Raw genomic sequence first — 24,822 nt, 5'->3', positions numbered from 1 at the left:
ATCTGGACACAATTTATTAAATAGTAATAATCCATTATTCTCCACTGATTTCAATACTACTTTTGTCTTTATCATATGTTTAATTATCATGTGCACTTGGATCTATTTTAGCATTTTCTACTTTCCCCCACTGATGCATTTCAGTAACTGTACCACACCATTTTAAATAGTGTAGCTTTAAAGTAAATGTCCCTTGGACTGCAATCCTAAAGGACAGTCAATCCTAAAGGAAATCAACCCTGAATATTCATGGGAAGGACTGATGCTAAAGCTGAATCTCCAACACTTGGCCACCTGATACGAGGATCCAACTCATTGGAAAAGACCCTGATGCTGGGAAGGACTGAAGGCAAAAGGAGAAGGGCAGCAGAAGATGAGATGGTTAGATTGCATCACTGACTCACTGGACATAAATTTGAGCAAACTCCGGGAGATAGTGGAGGACAGCAGAGCCTGGCATGCTACAGACCATGGGATTACAAAGAGTCTGATATGACTTAGCAACTAAACAACAACAAAAAGTAAAGGTAATTAGTAACATAAGTTCTTCTCTATTCTTCTTCTACAGGCATCCCTTGGAGATACTGCAGGTTTAGTTTCATTGCAGGTTTAGTTTAGACCATTGCAATAAAGCAAACATCTCAATAAAGCAAGTCACACACATTTTTTGGTTTCCCAATGCATAAAAAGTTGTTTATACCATCCTGTAAATAGCACTGTGTCTAAAAATACAATGTATACACCTTAATTTTAATATACTTTATTGCTGAAAAATGCTAACCATCATTTGAACCTTCAACAAGTCAATCATTTCTGCTGGTGGAGAGTCTTGCCTTGTTGTTAATGGCTGCTGACTTATGAGGGTGGTGTTTGCCGAAGGTTGGGTGGCTGTGGCAACTTCTTAAAATAAGACAACAGTGAAATCTGCCTCATGGATTGACTCTTCGTTTCACAAATGATTTCTCTGTAGCAGGCAATGCTGTTGGATAGCATTTTACCCACAGTAGAACTTTTTTCAAAATTAAAGTCAGTCCTCTCAAACCCTGCTGTTGCTTTATCAACTAGGTTTATGTAATACTGTAAATCCTTTGTTGTCATTTCAACAGTCTTCACAGCATCATCAGTAGATTCCATCTCAAGAAACCTCTTTCTTTGCTCATTTATCAGAAGCAGCTCCTCATCTGTTCAAGTTTTATCATGAGGTTGCAGCAGTTCAGTCACATCTTCAGGCTCCACTTTGAATTCTATTCATTCTCTTGCTCTTTCCACTACATCTGCAGTTATTTCTTCCACTGGAGTCTTGAACCCCACAAAGTCATCCGTGGGGAATGAAAGCCACTTCTGATAATGTTGATATTTTGGCCTCTTCCCATGAATCACAAACATTCTTAATGGCAAGCAGAATCCCTTCCAGAAGGTTTTCCATTTACTTTGCCCAGATTCATTAGATGGATCACTATATGTGGTAGCTATGTTGTTCATTCGCTCAGTCATGTCCGAGTCTTTGTGACTCCATGGACTGCAGCCCGCCAGGCTCCTCTGTTCATGGAATTCTCCAGGCAAGAATACTTAAGTGGGCCGCCATTTCCTTCTCTAGGGGATCTTCCCGACCCAGGAGTCAAACCCGTGTCTCCTGCACTGGCAGGCAGATTCTTTACCACTGAGGCATCAGGGAAGCCCCACATAGGCAGAGTAGATTCAGCATAATTCTTAAATGCCTTAAGATCTTCAGAATGGTACATAAGCATTGGCTTCTACTTAAAGTCACTGCTGCAATAGCCCCTAACAAGAGAGATACCCTGTCCTATAAAACTTTGAATCCAGGCACTCACTTTTCTTCTCTAGCTATCAAAGTCCTAGATGGCACCTTCTTCCAATAGAAAGCTGTTTCATTTATACTGAAGATCTCTTCTTTAGTGTAGCCACCTTCATGAATTATCTTAGCTAGATCTTCCCGATAACTTGCTGCAGCTTCTACATCAGCACATGCTACTTCACCTTGCAGTGGTGAAGAATCCACCTGCCAATGCACGGGACGTGGTCCCAGAAGATCCCACACGTGGCAGAGCAACTCAGCCTGTGTACCACAACCAGTGAGCCTGTGCTCTCGAGTCTGTGCTCTGAAACAAGAGTTCCTCTACCATCCTTTCCATTTCAATGTCCTCTTTCTATTATTATGAAACATTCTTATTTCTCTCCCCATCCAGACGTTAAGTAAGAATTGAAACAAGTTCTGCTAGAGACTGTGTTCCCTCAACAAGTCTTTTCCAGCCAAGTAAAGAGAGAAGATAAATTTGGGGCTGGTCAAATGAGAAGCCGCTTTGTCCGGGGGATGGACCAGGAAGTGGCAGAAAATTCAGCGAGCAGCACCTATTCTCTGGGGGCGGTCCACCCTCAGTACCACCCCCACTGCTAACCTTCTGCACACATTGTCCACCCCACGTGGGAGTGAGAGCCAAGCCCCACCCCCGCACCTCGCTTAGGGAGCATCTGTCAATGAAGTTCCCCAGTTGGACTGAGACGGTCTACTCTTGCCTTCCTGCTGCAGTGGTTCTCAATCTGGAGGCACGATAAACACCCCCTGCCTGGGCTGACCCCAGACCAATTAAATCAGAAGCTCTGGCAGTGGGACCCGGACACTGGATTTTTAAAAATCTCTCAGGTGTTTCCAATTTCCAAGAGAGGTTGTGAACCACCAGCCCCATGGCCCTCTTTCCCTCCAAGTCCTCTGACAAGAGGCTGGGAGTGTCTGGGAGCTAGTGGGGAAAGCAGGGTGGGGAGTGATGGCGGAGAAGGGGAGGCTGTTCCTCTTCAGGTGGGAAGCTCCTTCCCAGGTGTGACTTCCAGGTAGGTCAGCATTTTAAAATCTGGGCCCCCTGCCCCATTATCTCTAGAATCTTCCTGATGCTTCCAGCATATAGACAGCTCCTTCCATGACAGACCCCTGTCCACCCCAAGTTTGTATATTCCTTTTGTCGTAATGATGGGAATTGGGGATTGTTTAGTCACTCAGTAATGTGTGACTCTTGGCAACCCCATGAACTGTAGCCCACCAGGTTCCTGTCTACAGGATTTCCCAGGCAAGAATACTGGAGAAGGCTGCCACTTCCTTCTCTAAGGGATCTTCCCGGACCAGGGATCAATCCTGTCTCTCTTGCATTGGCAAGTGGATTCTTTACCTCCGAGCCACGAGGAAGCAGGAGGATTTAAATAGGGGGCCTGGTTCATGATCTTGAATGTGAACAGAATAACCTTCACTGATATCAAAGCATTAGGGAGCTGTGTGTTTCCAGGCCAGACTTTCCATTTTCCTTTGGAAATACAGCTCGGATCTGGGTGGGGTGGGGGGCTGTGGGAGCTGGTCACTGAAACCCTGTAGCAAGTCAAGCTGTGGAGTCAAAGTCAATCCCACTAGTGAATAACTGCTCCAGAGTGGTCCACTAAAACCATCAGTATTCTGTCATATCTCCCACTACCAGGTTTTGACACAGAGGGAGTCAACTGCCAAGCACCATGATGGTTTGGGGAGGCATTTCCTGGAACACAAAACGTCCGTACTAGAAGGGTCTTTGGTGGTCTTCCGCAAGCTTTCTTTTTGAAGAAGAGGCAGTACGTGCCCCTGAGAGGTCACAACAGCCTGGCGCCAGAGCTAATGGCAAAGCCAGAAAGAGACACCAGTGCTCTGCCCGTGACCTCCTCTCCTGATGTCACCTCCTACATACTCTATGCCGCTGCTAAGTCTTGCGGAGTAACTTCATAGGCTATCACACTGACTATAGGGCTGTGTGTGTGTGTGTACACATATGTTGGGTTGGCTGAAAAATTAGTTCTGGTTTTTCCATAACATCTCATGGGGAAACCCAAATGAACTTTTTGGCCAACCTATTTTTCCTCCCATTCACTTTGTAAGCTACCTGTGATGACTGAAATAAATACTAAATGGCAGACATGCACTTATCCCAGCCCCTGCCTATGCATGCATACGTGTGCCCTCGTTGCACACACACTCTGAACCAGTCGGGGGAGAGACACGTCCCTCTTGTCTCACTTCATTTACTCCAGGTGAGGGACCACTGCCATACTTCCCACTTCTGACTCCGAAGAGCTGGAACTCGACCAGCACTCACATCACACTCCATCAGCAAATCAACCCCAAACATGGCGTCTCTCCCAAGACCCGGGAGTGGAAAGCCCCTGGGCAAGAGTTCCCCAACTCCGGTGAGGCGTGAGTGCTGGGTTCTCCCCAGCCTCTGCACTGTTCCCCTAACCCCCACATCCACCCACCGAACACAGCTCTCAACAACAGTGCAGGCATCGGTAGGTCCACCCCCAGTAGAGCTCAGTCCACTGTTCTGAACTGTACATGCAGCAAGATATTGGGAAGTGTCATCCGATGCCTTCATCACACTGGGTCATCTTGGCCGTCTGTTCTTTAGGGAGAGGGTGGGACCCACACATGAGGGATCAATGTTTAACTGGTAAGTTCCAAAATAATGCCATTTCAGTTGTGAGATGGTGTAGACGCTGAGGCTTTCGGGCTTTCATGCCTGAGCCAGGTAGGCTTTTATGAGATTTGAAGTTGGGGTGGGGAGAGACTTCTGGGTTCCAAGGAACCAGAGGTTGAAGAACTCGGAGCACAGAGATTTGTCTTATAAGCGTGGGGAGGGAGGGACTGTTTCTTGCCACCAGAGAAGAGACAAGAGCACATCCTGGAGTCAGGGAAGAGGTAGAAGAAGAGGGCAGTTTGAAAAGGCTGAGATGCTTCCTGATCCCACCCTGGGGTGGGGGTCTTGTCCCCACTTCCCACTGGAACTGTAGAAGGTAGGCTTCAAAGAGCTCTAGACTTGGGGAGTGCTGAGCACAGTGGAAATGGTGGGTGGTGTAATTAAACAGGGGCTTCCCCTGTGGCTCAGTGGCAAAGAATCTCCCTGCAATGCAGGAAATGTGGGTTTGATCCCTGAGGCCAGAAGATCCCAGAAGATCCCCTGGAGTGGGAATGGCAACCCACTCCAGTATTCTTGCCTGGAGAATCCCCATGGACAGAGGAGCCTGGAGGGATACAGTCAATAGGGTCACAAAGAGTCAGACACAAGTGAAGCCACTGAGCACCCTCACACGTAATTAAACAGAGAGGGTGCCTGAGGGAGTCACCTGGGCTCCCCATGCACTGTGAACACATCTCCTCAAGACCAGCAGGAAGTGAGGAAGTGCTGAGGGGGCATCTGGACCAGAGATGACCCGGGGGTGGGTGCACAGGCTCCCAGTGCAGAGGTCCAGTAACCCAAGGGCAAAGCCTTGGGCCCCTGACCCAGGCCCGGACCTGGTGTGATAAATCTCCTCTGTGGAAGCAGTTAAGACCCCGACAAGCTTCCCCACCCATCACCGTGATGTTCCCCAAACACCCCCTGTACCCAGGGAACATCTTGAGGGTACAGAAGGAGGTAGGAGAGAGTGTTGGAGGAAAAACCAATAGCCCTGGCAGGAAATTTTAGCTGAACTGACCAGGTTTAAATCCTGAATCGAGCAAGCAATAAATGGACAGTCTGAACTTTCTATTGGAAGAGACCAAGTTACCTTGAAATGGCCAGATTACGTTTTTTTCCACCATTAGAAGAAATGGAAAAAAGATTAATTTTTTTTTCTTTTGGCCAACAGTAGAAATGGAAAAAAGATTAAGTTGTTTCCGCCATCGGTCTGAAGAGAGGCTCAAGAGCAAGTTCGGTTAAAGAGGAATTGAGTTTGTGCTCACTCCGTGACAGTGTGTGAACTTTCCCTCTGCACAAAAGACAGGGCAGCGTCACCACAGATGGGACGCTGGAAGTGAAGGCAGGAGAGGTGACATGTGCTCACAGTGGGATCTTTTCAAACTGGCCGTGCTTGGCGCAGGCGTGTGCAAGGAGCCTGAGCGCCCGGCGCCCAAGGATAAGCTGCACCTCTTCCCAGATCTTCCCCGAAGAAAGGAGGGGTCCCACCCAGCACTGTGTCTTTGCTGAACACCCACCCCCCTTTCCCCTGGGACCTTCCGCCACCACCTCCCTGTATAAGCTTTCTCGTGCATGGTGCTTGGCACCTGAACCCGCTGAGAATCTGTACGCGTGAGCTCCTGGCAGCCGAAGCCCCTCCAGTGAGGAGGCGGCCTCCTCCCACCCTGGCCAGGGAGCCTGTGTTTATTTTCTCTCACTCCTGAGGCCTGGCTTCACGTAATGTGAGAGAAGAGGTGGGGAAAACACAGTCTCTTCCTTGTTAAGGCTCTGAAACAAAGATTATTTTAACAGAGAGAAGGGAGTGTCCCTATTGAATATTTATTATTCAAGCTCTATTCCACACCATTAGGGAGTAAAAAAAGAGACCCAACCACAAGAATTTTAAGGAAGGTGGTCAGTCAGTCAGTGCTGCGGCGGCAACATGCAACAGGTCGGGAAATTGTGTTCTCTCTAAAAGAAATTTCACTCCCTTCTGGGCAATAATGTGGCCTGGCTTCTGACAATATTTGGTCCCCTCTTGTTTTAACGGAAGGAAGATTCTCTGGAGGCTCTTCTCTGACTCCAGTTTTTATCTCCCCAAGTCCGTGCTGCAAAGGGCTGCTCACGTGAACAGAACTGCCAGGCACATTTTATTCTAGTAGCCACAGTCCCACAATGAATACTACAGTCCTGGCCAGCTAGAGGGATAGAAGACTAACCCTCAGTTTTCAGTATTTACCATGTGCCTGAAAACATTCTAAGTGCCTACGAGCAGATTTAATTCTCAGAGGAGCCCTTTGATGAGGCACCATTTGTCACTGCTGTTGTTCAGTAGCTCAGTCCTGTCTGACTCTTTGTGACCCCGTGGACTGCAGCCCACCAGGTTCCTCTATGGATTTCCCAGGCCAGAATACTGGAGTGGGTTGCCATTTCCTCCTCCAGGGGATCTTCCCAACCCAGGGGTCGAACCTGCGTCTCCCACACTGGCACACGGATTCTTTACTGCTGAGTCACCTGGGGAGCCGGAGGTACTATTATGTCCCCCAATGTGATGGAGAGAGAAATGGGGGTTCCAAGCATTTAAGCAGCAGTGCTGAGATCTGACCTCCATCTAGGTCCAGAGTCTGAGCTCGTGATCACCGTGGCATGCACCCACTCTGAACATCACTGGATGGTGAGTTTATGCCCACTAGGTTTCCGAGCCAACTGCAGTCAATGGGGCGGTCCATCAGCTGGTTGGAAAGAGCCATGGGTCCTCAGCAGGGCGGGCTCCTGGAGCTCCCAGGCCTGGGATGCTCTTCAAGAGTGCTCTCCACCTTAATCCTTCTCTGATCCCAGAAGGTCTGCCCACATCCCACCCCGCCCTGCTAGTCACTGGAGGGATGCCCTTCAGCGCCTTACTCCCTGGGCAGCTTCAAAGTGAGCAGCTCAGGCTTCAATCAAAAATACCATTAAGTCCCCATACATACAAACGAGTTCCATTCCGAGAGTGAATTTGTAAGTCCAGTCTGTTCGTTAAGTCCAACAAAGTTAGCCTAGCTAACCAACTAACTAGTTGGCTATATACTGCTGCTTTTACGCTTGCTTCTGGACATCCTGGGCTTGAAATAAAGACACTGCACTACTGTCCTCTATACAGAACTGTACGGTAAAGTACACACAAGCATGCACATAGAGGACGCATGCATGTGACAATGTATGCCAGACATGAGAAGTAACTTGTGATAGCTTTGATTGGAAATGCGAACATTCACATCTTGGAAAGTTCCCTACTTGAAGGTTCATATGTATCAGACTTAAGAGTAACAAGCAAATAAAAATGGGTGTCTATTTCAGGAGGTGGGTTAGACCCCAGGGTGGAGCTGGTGTGCTGGCGTCTCTGCAGCCCGGCCACCTCATGTACTCCCTCCCTCTCTCTCTGCCACCAGCCAGGACCTGGGAGCCTGTTGTCGAAAATATACTTCTCGCCCTGACTTTGAAGAAGATCAAGGAGGAAGCAGAAGTGGTAAGAGGGGCAGGGACATCCTTCTCTCTGTGACACTAAAAGGCACAGCTCTTTCGTTGTCCTTGAACTTGCCATATTTTCAGATCACCCAAGGAACCCACTGCACTCTCATCTCCTCTGGTGGCCCTGACTGTGGGGATTTCATTACCTGGAAGCACTGGTCAGAGCATCACAATCGAAAGGCAAGCGACAACCCCCACTCCTACTTTGTGGTGAGCGGGGAAGGGGATGGAGAGAGAAGTAAAATTCACACACCTGCTGTCAACATGCGTGCCTGTCAATGTACAAGGTACAGAGTCTACAGAAGCTACTGACCTGAGGAGGGCTCTTTGTCTTTTAAAATGCCCCAAACTGCTGTGCCTTTTAGAGATTTTGTTCCTGCTCTTTATAGTGTTTCTCTTGCCTCTCTTGTCATCAGGCTGCGACCTGTCACTTTTTCCTGCCGACAGTGGGCCTTCCCGGAGCAGTCCCCCAGGCCTTTCTAATCTGCTCCTTGCAGTCTGCTGTAGGCTGGGAAATCAGATAAGCAGTTATGAAACATTAACAACTGCTGTGTCCTGGGCGCTTACACTATGTCTAAGAGGTGCCCAGTACCTCTTATTTACAGGGTCTGATATAATCCTCAGAATAAGCCCCTGCAGGTAAGGTGAGAATTCCTAGTCTTTTGATGACAGAATTCTGACTGAGAGGGATAGAGTGAAAGCCGGGACTTGGGCCTTCCTCTGAAAGGCAGGTGACACCTGTCCTGGCTGGGTGAGCCTGTGTTCTGCTCACCTCCTGGTCTCAAGTCTGGAATGCAGAGGTGTCTGCATATGACTTCTGCTACCCATGGGGAGAGAGGAAGGTACCTGACAGCAGGTAGAATGGGCAGCCAGTTAGGAGGAGTAGTCAGCCACCCAGAGACTCACTGCACCCATACCATCTAACTAGAGAGTTCATCTCTTAATGGGTTGGGCCAAAAAAGGACTTGGAACTTTCAAGTCTGTTTCTGCTTCAGATTCAATCACTGAGTGTGTACCCTGGGCCAGGCACCATCTCTCTTGAATTAGAACCAGCATATCTGGTTCAAGCTCCCTTCAAAAATTGTCATTTTTTTCTTGATCAAAAATCTCAAGCTCTGGTAGCAAACATTTTTTTGAAGTTAACACTTTTGCTTGAGCTGACCCAGATACAGTATTGGTATATAATTCTGACGAATACTACAAAACCCATTTTTGTTCAACATCTGAAAAGGACTATTTTTGTTCATTTGATAAGACCATATGAGACAGACAGTTTAGATCCCTGGGTTCTAGCTCTGGGTGAGGTCACCTCTGGACCCTGGTTTCCTTACTTGCAAATTTTACGTATAGATCTATGGCTAATGTCATGGACAGAATGTCTGAGTGCCCCCAGTATTCAGATGTTGAAATCCTAATCCCCAAAGTGGTGGTATTACCAGGTGGGGATGTTGGGGGATGACAAGGTCATGAGGGCAGAGCCCTCGTGAATGGCATTAGTGCTACCAGGGACAGACACGACGAGAAGACAGCCATCTGCAAACCAGGAGGGGGTCCCTCACCCGACAACGAGTCTGCCGGCACCTTGATCTTGAACTTCCCAGACTCTGAAACTGTGAGAAATAAATGTTGGTTGTTTTAAGCCACTTGATCTAGTATTTGTTATAGCAGCTCGAGCTAAGACAGTTAAGTCGTAAACTAGTGAGTAAGGTCTAGTAAAGGTTTATGAACAATCTAGAAAGAAGAACTCTGTATTTATCCATAGGAGATGTAATTTGTTAAAATAACTTGTCAGTGGAACTCAAGCTTAATTATTATAATCTATAAAAATAAGCACCTGTAATTTGTTTTTACCTTAATACCAATCCTCTACCACTCACACAGATTACAGGAGATGGATTTAACTAGCGAGGTTTGTGCCCTCCTCCCTTCATTAACAAAGCTTTCCCTTGTGTACCAAGATGACTTGCACAGACTTCTCGGAAGCTGTGGCCCATCATTTAGCAAAGTTTCCTGGGAGGTGAGCCCTCTTCTACAACCAGGCCCAGGGCGTGTGGGTTGCCTTTGCCACTCTGAGTTAAGGGAAGGAGAAGATGAACAGCAGCCTTAATCAGAGGTGGCTTCCTGGCCACTGGCAGGGGGATCAGCTTGCAGACAGTGTTTTGCTTGGCCAGCTCCTTGCTTTGTACAGTGTGGATTAGTTGCCAGTATTTAAAAATCAGGAGATTGCACATAAATATGTGATTTCTGGCTTCTCGTGGAAAAATCCTAAGGGCTGGCTATCCTCGGTCCACATTCTCGGGCAACAGGCGGCTGCAGTTGGGACAGGGTGAGTATGTACTCTATCCGCTACAGGCTCCTCTGTCTGTGGTGCTCCTGACTTGGAGGCCTGCAGTCAGACATCACCGGCCTCGCTGTTTTGTTGTTGTTGTTGTTTAGTTGCTCAGTGGCATCTGACTCTTTGTGACCCCATGGACTGTAGCCCACCAGGCTCCTCTTTCTCCCGGGCAAGAATATCAAAGTGGGTTGCCATTCCCTTCTCCAGAGGACCTTCCCAATCCAGGGATCGAACCCATGTCTGCTGCATTGGCAGGCAAATCCTTTACCACTGAGCCACCTGGGAAGACTTTCCCACAATCTGGCATCATGATTTGCATCTGAGGCCACACCCACTCAACAACTCCAGAGGGGGTGTCACCCATGTGGATACAAACACAAGGTCCTCTGGAACTGTGCTGCATGGCCGCCCTGTTTGTAATCCTTGGAGACTGACTTCACTTGACTATTTTTTTAAAACATAAGTATATACATGAATATTTAGATAACATTATTTTAAGTTTTAGCTTAAAGACCAAGCATATCATTGTAGAATATATGCTAAGATTTTAAAATATGCATCTGAGATAATAGAACTATTTCAGCCAAGGAGTATTAAAATTTTGACAACTAAATTGGAAATTATGTCCAACCGGCTTTTCAAAAACTCTTTTTACAGACTATTTAGCAGAGTTACAGGAAACCATCCCCTGCAGCAAGAAAACCTTTCCCTCTGAAGCTTTCTTGAGATAAAGAATAAAAAAAGGACCCTTCCCCCTTTCTCGCATCAATGCCTATTGATCAAAAAGAGTAATCAGAGCTCACACTTTAATTTTTAATAGTATTTTTTAAAATACAGAAATATAGAAATGTTCAATCTGTGCACTTTGCAAATTTTCAAGAATGCTGAGTACTCATAAAAGATAAATTTTGAAGCCACAGAATTTAGAGCTGGAAAAGAAACCTGGAACATATTGTGTCCAATCACTTCATTTAGGAAAGAGTATAAGTCAGTCCAGAGATGTTAAGAAACTCTCCCAAAGTCACACAGCAAATAAGTGCCAGAATTCTGAATTCCAACATGAGACTCCCGTTTTTTGCTTATATCTCTTTGTCTATAACTCTGACTCTGAACCACTACTGATAATATACAGACATGGAGATTGTAGGCAGGCTGATGGCAAGGGAAAAAAAGACCAAGGAAAGAGTGGAAAGGACAGGAGAGAAAGAGTAAAAAAGCATCTACTGACTGAGCAATCACTGTTGTCACCGCTGTGTGAAATTTTAATTTCCTCTTTGGAAATTCAGGTTAAAAATACATCCATTTCTATTTGCAGAGTCCTCGTCTTCTTTAAGTTTCACACTTCACACTTTACTTCTGAATAAATGTTTATTTTCTAATGTAATCCTAGAGATTTCACTCCAATGAGGGGAAGGACTTAAGCCCTAGACATTACATCCGAGCCCCCTAAGAAGTGTCAAGGAATTTATAAAAAGTCTCTTTATACCCAAAGGGAGTTAGAATGTCTTAATATACATCATTTGAGAGGTTTATTTCACCTCGCTCTGAAATGCCTGGAGCACATGTTTGAAACCCACACTTGTTCACTCATCTCTGCCTTCCACATTCTTAACGTCAGTCTGTTTGGCCCATATTAACCCTCAGTTGTGATTATACAAAGTGGCGCCCTCTTTAAGAACAGCAGTGCAAAAGAAAACCTCCGTAGGGACTTCCCTGGTGGCACAGTGGATAAGAACCCACCTGCCAATGCAGGGGACACAGGTTCAATCCCTGATCCAGGAAGATCCCACATGCCCGCTGGGCAACTAAGCCCATGCACCATGACTTCTGAGCCTGTGCTCTAGAGCCCAGGCACCACAACTACTGAAGCCCTCACACCTAGAGCCCATGCTCCGCAACAAGAGAAGCTATCGCAATGAGAAGCCCATGTACCACAACTAAAGAAAGCCCGCTTGCAGCAATGAAGCCAGCACAGCCAAAAATTAAAACATAAATAAAATTAGAAAAAAGGCCTTCATAAATAAGTGAGTTGATTAAAAAATGTACAATAGCCTCTGTTCTCTAGTCTTTACATTTAGAATTCAGCAAGGTAGGGAAGATGCCTAAGCACAGGTCACAAGTTCCTTTACTATTTTCCTGAAAACCAAGGGTTTTATGGGAACGACCCAGGCACACATTTTAGCGCGAAGACTTTTCTTGGCCTCCCTTTCTCTTTGGGGACAAGGAGGCAGCATACTCCAATGAAGCCTCATGACCCCACACTCGGGGGCTTGGACAGGCAGCGGTTTCTCCTCGCCAGAGCCTAAACTTGGATTTTGTCTGCAATCCATCATTTCAAGATGTGATTTCCACCACCACCCCCCTCTCCCTTTTTGGCTCACTTTATTCATTCTCTTAAGTACCTAGAAACCATATTATCAAAGATTCCATCTCAGTCCCACTATGGATTCAGCCTAATTGATCTACGTCCTTTCATCTCCCCCCACCTCTTTTTTTTTTTTCTTTAGAAATAAGAAATGATGAAGAAAATGTTCTTGGAATTCATTTCTGGCAGAGTCCTAGGAGCTTTGCTTTAAATTGTTAGTGAAATGCTTGACATTTTTCCTTCACTTTATAAACATTATGTGCAAATCATTCAGAATCCTAATGGAAAGTAATTTCCCATTAATGCCGGCTATAAAATGCCATTTTCTTTTGAAACTGTGCCTTAGAGACAAACAGTACAGGACCCCTTCACACTCGCAAATTCTACCCACGAGTCAACAAAGAAGCCCAGGGCTGGGGTTGGGGACTAAAGTAGACACAGATGTTACACGGTGGCATGGCATGCAATATGCTGTAACGGAGAATCCAGTTGTGGACACTGAGCCTTCCTAAAAGCCATCTTCTACACATCTGTGATCTCTGGCTGACCATCACCCAGCTAACAATTTAATCTGCCTGGGGACTGAGCTACTGGCCAAGAAGGAGGGGACATAGTACTACATGCACAGTCTGGATGAGGAAGCCAAGGAACGGACTGTCCTATCACTGGTTTCTTCTTCCAAGTCAGATGCATACAACAGACTCCCTTTGCAACCACTTGCTGGCCCTATTCCCTCCGATCAAGAATCTTGGAAAGAAATCTTTCCTGATGCTCTTGAACGTTTGCTGACATTCCCCAGTATTATTTCTTAAAGAGATAAAATGAAAAATCTGTAAGATGTAGAACTACATATGACTCAGCAACCACACTCATGGGCATATATCCAGAAAGAACCATAATCCCAAAAGACACATGCACCCCAATGTTCACTGCAGCACTATTTACAGTAGCCAGGACATGGAAGCAACCTAGATGTCCAAGAACAGATGAATGGATAAAGAAGTTGAGGTATGTATAGATAATGGAATATCACTTGGCCATATAAAGGAACAAAACTGTGCCATTTGCAGGACATGGATGGACCCAGAGAATGTCATACAGAGTGAATTAAGTCAGAAAAAGAGAAGAACAGATATTGTATATTAATGCATATATGTGGAATTTAGAAAAATGTTAGAGATGAACCTATATGCAAAGCAGAAATAGAGACACATAGAGAACAATGTACAGACACCAAGGGAGGAAGGCAGGAGTGGGATGAATTGGGAGATTGGGATTGACATATACACTCTACTATGTATAAAATAGATAATTAATGAGAACATACTGTATGGCACTGAGAAAACTACTTAACGTTCTGTGACGACCTACGTGGGAAGGAAATTTTTTAAAAAGGTGGGGGGACGCTTGTATACATATGGTCGATTCACTTTGCTTACAACAGAAACTAACACAGCATTTTAAAACAACTATACTCAGTTGTGTCCAACTCTTTGTGACCCCATAGACTGTAGCCTGTCCATGGGATTTCCCAGGCAAGAATACTGGAGTCGGTTGCCATTCCCTTCTCCAGGGAATCTTCCCAACCTAGGGATAGAACACGCATCTCCAGTGTCTCCTGCACTGATAGATGAATTCTTTACCCCTGAGCCATTTGGGAAGCCCTTTTGGGGCTCCAGGGTCTGCTGATTCTAATTCATTCAGATATAATACAGGGAGGAAGGCAGGCTGGGGATGGACTTGCTTTCAAAGTTTTTAGTTATATTTATAACCAGCTTCTTTCTAACAGAAATTTTGAAATGGCTCACAATAACATATGTATTCAGAAGAGAGGTTTCACAGACCAGAAAGAGAAAAGTAAAGCCATAACAAATTAAGGAAACAATGTATTTTCATACAAACAATAGAACTTTGTGAGTAAAGGTGGGAGGGGACTATTAGAAATGATACCAGAGGGACTCCCCTGTTGGTCCAGTGGTTAAGAATCAATCTGCCAATGCAGGGGACACAGGTTCCATCCCTGGTCCTGAAGGTCTCACATGCTGCTAGGTAACCAAGTTTGCACAGCACAGCTGCTGAAGTCCATGTGCCTAGAGTCTGTGCTCTGCAATAAGAGAAGCCACCGCAATAAGAAGCCCACACACCACAACTGGAGAGCAGCCCCCCGACTGCAACTAGAGAAAGCCTGCGCATAGCAACAAAGACCCAGTGAAGCCAAAACTAACCAACTAAGTTTTTTCAAAAATTATACTGCAGCAACAGACATATGCTGGGACTGTCCCAAGCGAACTAGGATGCATGGTCACCCTCATCAAAGGGGAGTAGGTGCACATGGACCAGCTCTGGCCATTTTATAATGATTGCTGTGCTTGAATTTCGCATCTGGCACTAAGCTTCCTGGGGATGGGGAGAATAGGGAATACAATGGATACACAGTTTTATTTAAAGAAGGAAATATACCTATTCTTCAAAAGCCATTGACTTTCCCATTATTAAATACATGCTTATTTATTCAAATATGCTTACTGAAATACAATTTAAAGAATATCTTTTTAAAAAGGGAAATATTGCCCAGAATCCTACCATTTAGCCTGGCCTACATGCACATATTGATATACAAGGTTGTAATCACAGTACACTGATAAATCTGTGTCTTTCTTTTCAACTTCATATCAAACCATAAACATTCGAATGTTTCGACATAATTTCCATGTCAGTGAGTTTGAAAAGCTGCACAATATCCCATTTGATATACCATCATCTATTTAACCATTATCCTAATATTGACAAATATATATAAATAAATATTGGTCATTAGGCTGTTCCCATTTATAACTTGTCCTTCTTCTGTATAGTGCTATAATAGGTACAGGAATATGCTTTTGTTTAAATTATTTCTTTAGGATACATTTCCAGGAATGAAGCCACTGGGAGTATGCAAACATTTTTGTTAATTCTGATTGATATTGTTGAGTTGATTTGCTAATGGGTCACTCCAGGGTTGGCAAACTCTGGCCTGTGGGCCAAGTAACGTTTGAATGGAATACAGCCATGCTCATCCTTTTCCATACTGTCTGTGGCTGCTTTCACATCAGAACAGAGTTGAGGGTTGCAACCAAGACCAAATAACTGACAAGGTGTAAACTTTTTATGACCTGTCCCTCTACAAAAAAAGCCTGCCAAATCCTAGGTTATCCTTAATGTACGTTCCCATACCACTTGCACATGGTACCATGTTCTAATGGAAATGAATTGTGTGGGGTCTGATGTGTTCTTCCACAACATATGTGCAGTACATAGATGTGTGTGGTAGAAACTGCAAGCTGGCCACCAACACTCTCTCTATCCTCTTCATGGTGATATAGTTGGTAGGATGTGGCTCTCCAGCTAAACCCACTCCCCCAACCTCTGCAGCTAGTTGTGGTCCTTCGACTAGGTCCATCCCAGGGGGGTGGGAATGGAAGTAACATCAACCATCTTTGGTTTACTTCCCTAAAAGGAAACCTCTAGACCTGGACTTCCATTCTTAATTTCTATCTCATTTGAACCATTGCTTTCTTGAGTCTCTGTACAACAGTAACTATTCTTACCCTAACTCATGCAAAAACTGGTACCAGAAGTGGGATGTTGTCATGATAAAAGCTAAAATTAATGGCCAGGCCGTGAAGAGGAAGAAACAGATATAATTGGCATGAAAGTCAGTGGTCCTAATTAGGGTGTGGAAAAACATTTGGTAAAACTTTGGCCTATGGTAACTTTCAAAGCATGCTGCATATCAAGAGCTCTAAAGGAAGAAATTGGGGAAAACAGAATGTGACTGGATGGTAACTGCTCCTTGGTACATCTAGCTACTTATTGTAAGAAAGGGAAGAATTGCCCAGTTTGCAAGCAAAAAGGGAAGACAGAAGAATCAGAGGTTGGGTCCTGGAGCATTAGAAAAGCTTCTGTACCCCCAAAGAATGGACGATGGGCAGGCTGTGTTCCAAGTCATTCTCAGAGACTTCTGTAAACTGAATGAATGCACCTCATTCCACAGCAAAGATTTATGTAAAGGTATTGCCTTCCCACTCATCTGCTATTCCAGATGGCCTCGAGGTAGCCTCCATAAGTTAAGAGAGGTTAGCTGGGACTTCCCTGGTGGACCAATGGTTAAGAATCTGTCTTACAACAGAGGACACAGGTTCGTTTCCTGGTCAGGGAACTAAGATCCCACATGCTGCAAGACAACTAAGCCCACACGCCTCAACTAGAGAGTCTATGGGCCACAATGAAGAGCCTGCATGATGCAAAGAAGATTCCATGTGCCACAGCTAAGACCCAAGAGAGCCAAATATAGAAATATTTAGAAAAAGAAAGGAAAGGTTAGGCAAGAGAGGAAAGAAGTAAGGCAGTCTTAAGAGCTATATCTAAGAAAGAAACTTGGATGTGATTCCTGACACATGAGAGTGCTTGGGAGACACAGATGAGAAGCTATTACATTTTTGGAGGCCTTGAATTGAGAAAAGGAAGTGCTGGTCTAACCTGAAAACATCTGCATCTACTGAACCCTGAAGAACCCTCAAGACACCTAAGCAGCAGTAAGCACAACTGTCAGAGGAAGCGGCTTTCCAAAGGCCACTTCAGATGTGAAGATGTGGAAGCTGTGAAAGACCTCTGAGAAGACAAATCTAGGGACCTGCAGGATAAAGGACAAGAGCTAGGCTTCTCACACCTTCCAGGGAGCAGAACCAGGGTCTAATCTACTTTCATTGACTCAATAGGGGGTCCCGCAGAAGCCATCATTTCTTTGGACAAGTGTGTGCATGCTTAGTCACTAAGTCATGTCTGACTCTTTGCGACCCCATGGACTGTAGCCCTCCAGGCTCTTCAGTCCATGGGGATTCTCCAGGCAAGAATACTGGAGTGGGTTGTCATTTCCTTCTCTGGGGGATCTTCCAAACCCAGGGATCAAACCCACGTCTTCTGCATTGGCAGGTGGTTCTTTACCACTGAGCCACCAGGGAATCCCAGCCAATCACTAAGGATTATAAAATAGGTATGTCTTCCAAGGGGGAAGCAGTGGGGTGGGAAGAATTAGGAGATAGGGATTGACACGTACACACTATTGATACTATGCGTGAAATAGATAACTACTGAGAACATATTGTACAGCGCAGGGAACTCTAATTCACTGCGGTGACCTGAGTGGGGAGAGAGCTCTAAAGGGAGGGGATACACGTACATGTGTGGCTGAAACTCTAATTCACTGTGGTGACCTGAGTGGGGAAAGAGCTCGAAAGGGAGAGGATACACGTATGTGTGTGGCTGATTCACCTTGCTGTACAGTAGAAGCTAACACAACACTGTAGAGCAACTGTACTCCAATAAAATCAATTTTAAAAATTAAAAAATAAAATAGGTGTGTCTTTAATTCCAAACAATGCTGGAAAATAAGAAGGACCATAAATAATGAGAACTATACAGAATATCTGATAGATGGAAATCAAGCAGCTGGAGAAAATGAAGCTCAAAATGGTCCCCAAAGAGAGATGCAACAAAAGAGGATGCCCCAAACTCAGAGTAAGTAGTTTTGGGAGCTGGAGGACTAGTTGGCATTCTGGGAGAAGAGCAGCCTGATGACTCCTCCCACCCTGGCCTTGTACCAAGTACCTGGGAGACCAGGCGTCTGCCTCCAGGAAGAAGTACTGAGTGCAGGGACCTGAAACGGTGCCGTGAGGGAGGCAGCCAGCCAGAAAACTAAAAACCACTGCACCTCACTCGGCAAAGCATCTGTAATCCCTCAAAACCACGGGAAGTGGGCAGCAGTAACAGACACAGCACCACAGGCAAACTGACGTGGAACCTCAAATGAGATGCTGCGCAGAGAGCAAAGAATTGTTTTTTGTCCATTAGTACTTGGCAAAATCTGAAGTCTAATGACACAGGCAAGGGGAAGCAGGTATTGCTATATTAATAGTAGTGTACCTGTTTTAGCAGGTAATTTGGCAGTATTGACGGTCTCTTAAATGCATTCACTCTAACTCAGCAATTTCATTTCCAAGAAGGACTTGCCCATCATCGTGTAGAGTCAGATAAAGGACATCCCTTTTAGAAAATAACTGGAAGCAACCTTAATGTATATTAATATGGGAAATGGTATATATATAATGGAAAACTATGAAGCCATTAAAAAATAATAGGATAACACATATACAATGGAATATTACTCAGCCATAAAAACAGCAAAATAATGGCATTTGCAGCAACATGGATGGACCTAGATTGTCATACTCAGTGAAGTAAGTCAGACAGAGAAAGACAAAGTCAGACATATATATACATAAGTGGTATATGTAAGATCACTTATATGTGGATTCTAGAAATATGGTAGAAATGAACTTATTTACAAAATAGAAATAGAATCACAGATATAGAAAACAAACTTGTGGTTACCAGGAAGGAAGGGGGAGGAGGGCTCAACGGGGAGACTGGCATTGACATATACACGCTACAATATATAAAATAGATAACTAATCAGGACCTATTGAACAGCACAGGGAACTCTACTCAACAATCTGTAATGACCTATATGGGAAAAGAATCTAAAAACAGAGTGAATACACGCATATGTATAACTGATTCACTTTTCTGTACATCTGAAACTAACACATTTTAAATAGATTATACTGCAATAAAATTTCTTTTTAAAAATAGTGGGGCAGATCCATATGCATGATGTGGGAATAACTCCAACAAACAATGGTACATTTACAAAAGCTAAGCGTAGCATAATACCTCTAGTACAAGATCTTGTATTTGAAAACAGTGAAGGGTCTAAAGCAGTAAGTATACAGTATACCTATGAACATAAATAGATATGACAGTGTTCATACAAAATTTTTAACACTGGCAACATCTAGGAAGGGGCCTGGGGTATAGTGGGTGATCACAAGAAACTAAAGTATAACTTACACCACTTGAATGCTACTTTTCTCAGTTCAACCATTTTCTTCAGGCATATATTTGTGCCATTGGTCTAATTAAAAAATAATGATGCAACACTTATGGCGGTGCCTACTACACAGCAGGTGCTCAGCCAATGCTAATTCAAATTTTTTTTAAATTAGGGAAATTTTTTACAAGAGTTAAAAATTTAAATATAGAGGATAATGCAGCATGATGTTTCTATGGCCAAAGTTTGACACACGAGAAGGTGGTAGGTATAGATCTGATAGACAGAGTGCCTGATGAACTATGGACAGAGGTTCGTGACATTGTACAGGAGACAGGGATCAAGATCATCCCCAAGCAAAAGAAATGCAAAAAAGCAAAATGGCTGCCTGAGAAGGCCTTACAAATAGCTGTGAACAGAAGAGAAGCGAAAAGCAAAGGAGAAAAGGAAAGATAGTCCCATCTGAATGCAAAGTTCCAAAGAATAGCAAGGAGAGAAAAGAAAGCCTTCCTCAGCGATCAATGGAAAGAAATAGAGGAAAACAACAGAATGGGAAAGGCTAGAGATCTCTTCAAGAAAATTAGAGATACCAAGGGATCATTTCATGCAAAGATGGACTCAAAAAGGACAGAAATGGTATGAACCTAACAGAAGTAGAAGACATCAGGAAGAGGTGGCAAGAATACACAAAAGAATTGTACAAAAAAGAACTTCACGACCCAGATAATCACGATTGTGTGATCACTCACCTAGAGCCAGACATCCCGGAATGTGAAGTCAAGTGCGCCTTAGGAAGCATCACTACAAACAAAGCTAGTGAAGGTAATGGAATTCCAGTTGAGCTATTTCAAATCCTAAAAGATGACGCTGTGAAAGTGCTGCACTCAATATGCCAGCAAATTTGGAAAACTCACCAGTGGCCACAGGACTGGAAAAGGTCAGTTTTCACTGCAGTCCCAAAGAAAGGCAATGACAAAGAATGCTCAAACTACTGCACAATTGAACTCCTCACATGCTAGTAAAGTAATACTCAAAATTCTCCAAGCCAGGCTTCAGCAATACGTGAACCATGAACTTCCAGATGTTCAAGCTGGTTTTAGAAAAGGCAGAGGAACCAGAGACAAATTGCCAACATCCGCTGGATCATGGAAAAAGCAAGAGCGTTACAGAAAAACATCTATTTCTGCTTTATTGACTATGCCAAAGCCTTTGACTATGTGGATCACAATAAACTGTGGAAAATTCTGAAAGAGATGGGAACACCAGACCACCTGACCTGCCTCTTGAGAAACCTGTATGCAGGTCAGGAAGCAATAGTTAGAACTGGACATGGAACAACAGACTTGTTCCAAATAGGAAAAGGAGTACATCAAGGCTATATATTGTCACCCTGCTTATTTATCTTATATGCAGAGTACATCATGAGAAACACTGGGGTGGATGAAGCACAAGCTGGAATCAAGACTGCTGGGAGAAACATCAGTAACCTCACATATGCAGATGACACCACCCTTATGGCAGAGAGTAAAGAGGAACTAAAAAGCCTCTTGATGAAAGTGAAAGAGAAGAGTGAAAAAGTTGGCTTAAAGCTCAACATTCAGAAAACTACGGTCATGGCATCCAGTCCCATCACTTCATGGGAAATAGATGGGGAAACAGTGGAAACAGTGTCAGACTTTTATTTTTTGGGGCTCCAAAATCACTGCAGATGGTGACTGCAGCCATGAAATGAAAAGACACCTACTCCTTGGAAGGAAAGTTATGACCAACCTAGATAGCATATTAAAAAGCAGAGACATTACTTTGCCAACAAAGGTCCATCTAGTCAAGGCTATGCTTTTTCCAGTAGTCACGTATGGATATGAGAGTTGGACAGTGAAGAAAGCTGAGTGCCGAAGAATTGATGCTTTTGAACTGTGGTGTTGGAGAAGACTCTTGAGAGTCCCTTGGATTGCAAGGAGATCCAACCAGTCCATCCTAAAGGATATCAGTCCTGGGTGTTCAATGGAAGGACTGATGTTGAAGCTGAAACTCCAATACTTTGGCCACCTCATGCGAAGAGTTGACTCATTGGAAAAGACCCTGATGCTGGGAAAGATTGAGGGCAGGAGGAGAGGGGATCGACAGAGGATGAGATGGCTGGATGGCACCACCGACTCAATGGGCATGAGTTTGAGTAAACTCTGGGAGTTGGTGATGGACAGGGAGGCCTGGCATGCTGCGGTTCATGGAGTCGGACACGATTGAGCAACTGAACTGAACTGAATGTGGTGGAATTTGTCCTTGATATAAGTACTCAATACAAGAAAGCAGGAAAGGGTGCATTACTAAGGGGTAAAGGGAATTCACCAAATAACCTAAGAGAGAAATTCAGAATCTCAGTGTAACCACACAGAATACAGCAATGAGCAGTGAGCAAGCACTTTCAGCATAGCCTTGCAGAAGGGCATGCAGTACCCACAGAACGGTCAGCTCACCTGTTGTCTTTGCTGAGGAGGCGGTGGACACCCCATTGAGCTCGCTGGGACTCCTTTTTATGGGCCGTGGCTTGTATTCTCGCTTGGGGACGTTGGAGGCAGCTGATATCCTGTGATATACACATTTTAAGATCAGTCAGACATCTGATGAAAAATCAAAGTCTCCAAAACTACATTTGTTCTGCCTTGTGGACCTACACATTTAGGTCCTAAGGTGATGGTCATGAAGGGGGTAATTTTTACACAGTGACCCTTGAGTAGCCCAAAGTGATGGCTCTGATATCCCAAATGTAGTTTTTTGGCTATATGCAGGCATCGAAAAAGCAAGAGAGTTCCAGAAAAACATCTATTTCTGCTTTATTGACTATGCCAAAGCCTTTGACTGTGTGGATCACAATAAACTGTGGAAAATTCTGAAAGAGATGAAAATACCAGACCACCTGACCTGCCTTTTGAGAAACCTATATGCAAGTCAGGAAGCAACAGTTAGAACTGGACATGGAACAACAGACTTGTTCCAAATAGGAAAAGGAGTACATCAAGGCTATATATTGTCACCCTGCTTATTTATCTTATATGCAGAGTACATCACGAGAAACACTGGGGTGGATGAAGCACAAGCTGGAATCAAGACTGCTGGGAGAAACATCAGTAACCTCATATATGCAGATGACACCACCCTTATGGCAGAGAGTGAAGAGGAACTAAAAAGCCTCTTGATGAAAGTGAAAGAGAAGAGTGAAAAAGTTGGCTTAAAGCTCAACATTCAGAAAACTAAGGTCATGGCATCCGGTCCCATCACTTCATGGGAAATAGATGGGGAAACAGTGGAAACAGTGTCAAACTTTATTTTTTGGGGCTCCAAAATCACTGCAGATGGTGACTGCAGCCATGAAATTAAAAGACGCTTACTCCTTGGAAGGAAAGTTATGACCAACCTAGATAGCATATTAAAAAGCAGAGACATTACTTTGCCAACAAAGGTCCGTCTAGTCAAGGCTATGCTTTTTCCAGTAGTCATGTATGGATATGAGAGTTGGACGGTGAAGAAAGCTGAGTGCCGAAGAATTGATGCTTTTGAACTGTGGTGTTGGAGAAGACTCTTGAGAGTCCCTTGGACTGCAAGGAGATCCAACCAGTCCATCCTAAAGAAGATCAGTCCTGGGTGTTTATTGGAAGGACTGATGTTGAAGCTAAAACTCCAATACTTTGGCCACCTCATGCGAAGAGTTGACTCACTGGAAAAGACCCTGATGCTGGGAGGGATTGGGGGCAGGAGGAGAAGGGGACGACAGAGGATGAGATGGCTGGATGGCATCACTGACTCGATGAACATGAGTTTGGATAAACTTCGGGAGTTGGTGATGGACAGGGAGGCCTGGCATGCTGCAATTCATGGGGTCGCAAAGAATCGGACACAACTGAGCAACTGAACTGAACTGAGACATACCTTATTTTATTGCACTTTGCAGACATCTGCTTTTTTTAAAAAAAAAAAAGAACAACTGAAGGTTTGTGGCTACTCTTTGTACAGCAAGTCTCTAGGTGCCATTTTTCCAAGAGCATTTTCTCACTTTGCATCTCTGTATCCTATTTGATAATTCCCCAAATATTTCAAACTTTTTCTTAGTTATCCTATCTGTTGTGGTGATCTGTGATTAGAGATCTCTGATGTTTACTGTTGTAATTAATATGGGCCCCAGAAACAGTGGCATGTGAACTGGCAAGCTTAATTGATAAATGTGTGTTCTGACTGTTCTACCTACCACCTCCAGCTGTTCCCCCATCTCTCTCCTTCTCCTTGGGCCTCCCTATTCCCTGAGACACAACAATATTGAAATTAGGCCAATTCATAACCCTATAATGGCCTCTAAGTCTTGAAGTGAAAGTCTCATATCACTCACTTTAAATCAAAAGCTAGAAATGATTAAGCTTAGTAAGGAAGGCACATTAAAAGCCAGGAGAAGTCAAAACCTAGGCTTCTTGTACCACACAGCCAAGTTGTGGATGCAAAGGAAAAATTTTTGAAGGAAATGAAAAGTGCTTCTCCAGTGAACACACAAGTGATAAGAAAACTAAACAGTCTTATAGCTGCTATGGGGAGAGTTGTAGGGGTCTGGATGTAGCTCATGGATGACATTGGGGGGTTCAAGACTTCAGTGAAGGAAGTCACTGCAGATGTGGTGGAAAGAGTAAGAGAACTAGAAGCGGAGCCTGAAGATGTGACTGAATTGCTGCAATCCTCTGATAAAACCTGAATGGATGAGGAGATGTTTCCTATAGATGAGAAAAGAAAGTGACTTCTTGAAATGGAATCTACCCCTGGTGAAGATGCTGTGAAGATTGTTGGAATGGCAATAGAGATTTAGAATATGACATGACTTAGTTGATAAAGCAGCAGCAGAGTTTGAGAGGGTTGACTTCAATGGTGAAAGAGGTTCTACTGTGGGTAAAATGCAATCCAACAGCACTACCTGCTACAGAGAACTCGTTTGTAAAAGGCAGAGTCAACCGATGCTGCAAACTTCATTGTCTTACTTTATGAAATTGTCACAGCTGCCCCAACCTTCAGCAACAACCACCCTGATTACTGAACAGCCATCAACATTAAGGCAAGATGCTTCACCAGCAAAAAGATTAGGACTTGCTGAAGGCTCAGGTGGTGGTTAACACTGTTAACAATAAATATTTTTAAATTAGAGTATATACTGGGTTAGCCAAAACATTCATTTGAGTTTTTTCCA

At 44.3% G+C, this 24,822-nt stretch overlaps 1 protein-coding gene across 8 annotated transcripts in view; it reads right to left on the bottom strand.

The window, feature by feature from the left end:
• The window catches only part of SH3GL3 (SH3 domain containing GRB2 like 3, endophilin A3), a 115,299-nt gene that overhangs the window by 2,772 nt on the left and 87,705 nt on the right, over positions 1–24,822 (bottom strand). For 5 of the 8 annotated variants that reach the window (XM_070478271.1, XM_070478276.1, XM_070478273.1 and 2 more), the window contains 2 exons: positions 22,079–22,188; positions 9,530–9,580 (listed from right to left, as the gene is read on the bottom strand). In XM_070478271.1, the coding sequence (XP_070334372.1) occupies positions 9,530–9,580; positions 22,079–22,188 (161 nt within the window). Of the gene's footprint in view, positions 1–8,283; positions 8,479–9,529; positions 9,581–22,078; positions 22,189–24,822 lie in introns of those variants that run through there. The other 3 variants (XM_070478270.1, XM_070478272.1, XM_070478268.1) reach the window with 3 other exon arrangements.

This window comes from Odocoileus virginianus, chromosome 16 (assembly GCF_023699985.2).
Source record: "Odocoileus virginianus isolate 20LAN1187 ecotype Illinois chromosome 16, Ovbor_1.2, whole genome shotgun sequence".
NCBI lineage: Eukaryota > Metazoa > Chordata > Mammalia > Artiodactyla > Cervidae > Odocoileus > Odocoileus virginianus.
Note: the sequence above shows the minus strand (reverse complement) of the source record. Positions and strands in the feature narration are given on the sequence as shown.